General features: G+C 66.2%; 1 protein-coding gene across 1 annotated transcript; it reads right to left on the bottom strand.

Moving 5' to 3' along the window:
• Positions 1 to 6: 6 nt before the first annotated feature.
• LOC116830958 (HLA class II histocompatibility antigen, DR alpha chain-like) lies at positions 7 to 1,389 on the bottom strand (the record flags this gene model as incomplete). Its single annotated transcript, XM_032790660.2, has 3 exons — positions 7 to 570; positions 928 to 1,078; positions 1,275 to 1,389. Coding segments are annotated over 3 exons (270 nt in total), but the record flags the coding sequence as incomplete, so codon positions are not given.
• Between the last annotated feature and the right edge of the window lie 4 nt (positions 1,390 to 1,393).

A 1,393-nucleotide genomic window follows, 5' to 3' on the forward strand; every position in this document is an offset into this window, starting at 1 on the left:
GCCCCACAGGGACCCTATTGACCCAGGATGGCCGAATCTGGCCCAAAGCCTTCTGGGTAATGGCTGGAGGGGCTTTATCTGGGGTGACTGACAGCAGCCTCTGGCCAATAGGGGCCAGGCTTGGGGCCCAATCCAGCAACCGCTGGAGTCAAGAGAAACCTTCCCCATGACGGCAATGGGGTTTGGATCAGCCCCATGGGCCCTGCTGCCCCCTGACAAGGGCTGACCCCCATTCCCAGCCCCACAGGGCAGCAGCCCTGTCCCCTGCTGCCCCCTAACAAGGGGTGACCCCCATTCCCAGCCCCACGGGGCAGCAGCCCTCTCCCTGGATAGGTGCCCCCCTAAGCCCAGCACAGGAGTGTGGAGAAGTGGGGAGCCCAAGGGGCCGGCTCCCTGATGAGTCTCTAGCAGGTTGACTCAGCACAATTACGGGGCCAGTGGTCTGAGTACAGCAGCTGGCACCAATGGGCACGGAGCAGGGACGCTCGGGGCAGCGCAGAGGGGGTGTGCGAGTGGGTCCCACAAAGGCACCTGGGGGATTCAGGAGCCCCAGCTCCTCCCCGCGTTTACCTGGAAGGCAAAGAGGGTCAGTTACGAGGAGCCCTGGGCCCTGACGTGAGGCTGGCACGGATTGGGGCCACTCCTCAGCACCCCCATAGAGCCTCCCATTAAAACAGGTGGTCCTGTCCGGGCAGGCACAATGGGTGGGGGGTCTCCCAAGGGGGTGCTGGGTGGGGGAGGGGCTCTGGGTGTGGCTGGGGGGGTCACAGCAGGTGGGGGTATCTCCCGAGGGGGTGCTGGATGGAGGAGGGGCTGTGCTGGCTGGGGGGGCACAGCGGGTGAGGGGGGTCTCCCCAGGGGTTGCTGGGTGGGCCCAGGGGCTGCAGGTGCAGCAGGTGCCATTCCCAGGCTGCAGCAGCTACTCACAAGGGGCCCCGCGGGTTGCGGGCAGCATTCATCTTCATCCCCTTGATGATGAGGATGGTGCCCGCGATGATGCCGATGATGCCCATGGCCAGGCCCAGGGCGCACACCAGGGTCTCTGTGGTCTCGGGGATGGGGGTGGGCACCTGGGCTTCTGGAGAGAGGGACAGGGCATGGAGTGAGGGGAGGTGTTCCTGCCCCTGCTGGGATAGAACCCAGGAGTCCTGGCTCCCAGCCCCCCCTGCTCTAATCCACCAGCACCCACACCCCTTCCAGAGCCAGCGAAAGAACCCAGGCATCCTGGCTCCCAGCCCTGTGCCCAGCAGGATCCCCGGGCGCCCCGGTCTCACCCCAGTGCTTCGTGAAGGGCTCGGGCAGCCCCCCGTGCTCCACCCGGCAGTCGTAGAAGTCGCCCTGGCTGGGGAGGAAGGGCAGGTAGGAGAACTTGCGGAAGGAGTTGTCCGGGCGG

This window comes from Chelonoidis abingdonii, unplaced genomic scaffold, assembly GCF_003597395.2.
Source record: "Chelonoidis abingdonii isolate Lonesome George unplaced genomic scaffold, CheloAbing_2.0 scaffold0536, whole genome shotgun sequence".
Taxonomy (NCBI): Eukaryota; Metazoa; Chordata; order Testudines; family Testudinidae; genus Chelonoidis; species Chelonoidis abingdonii.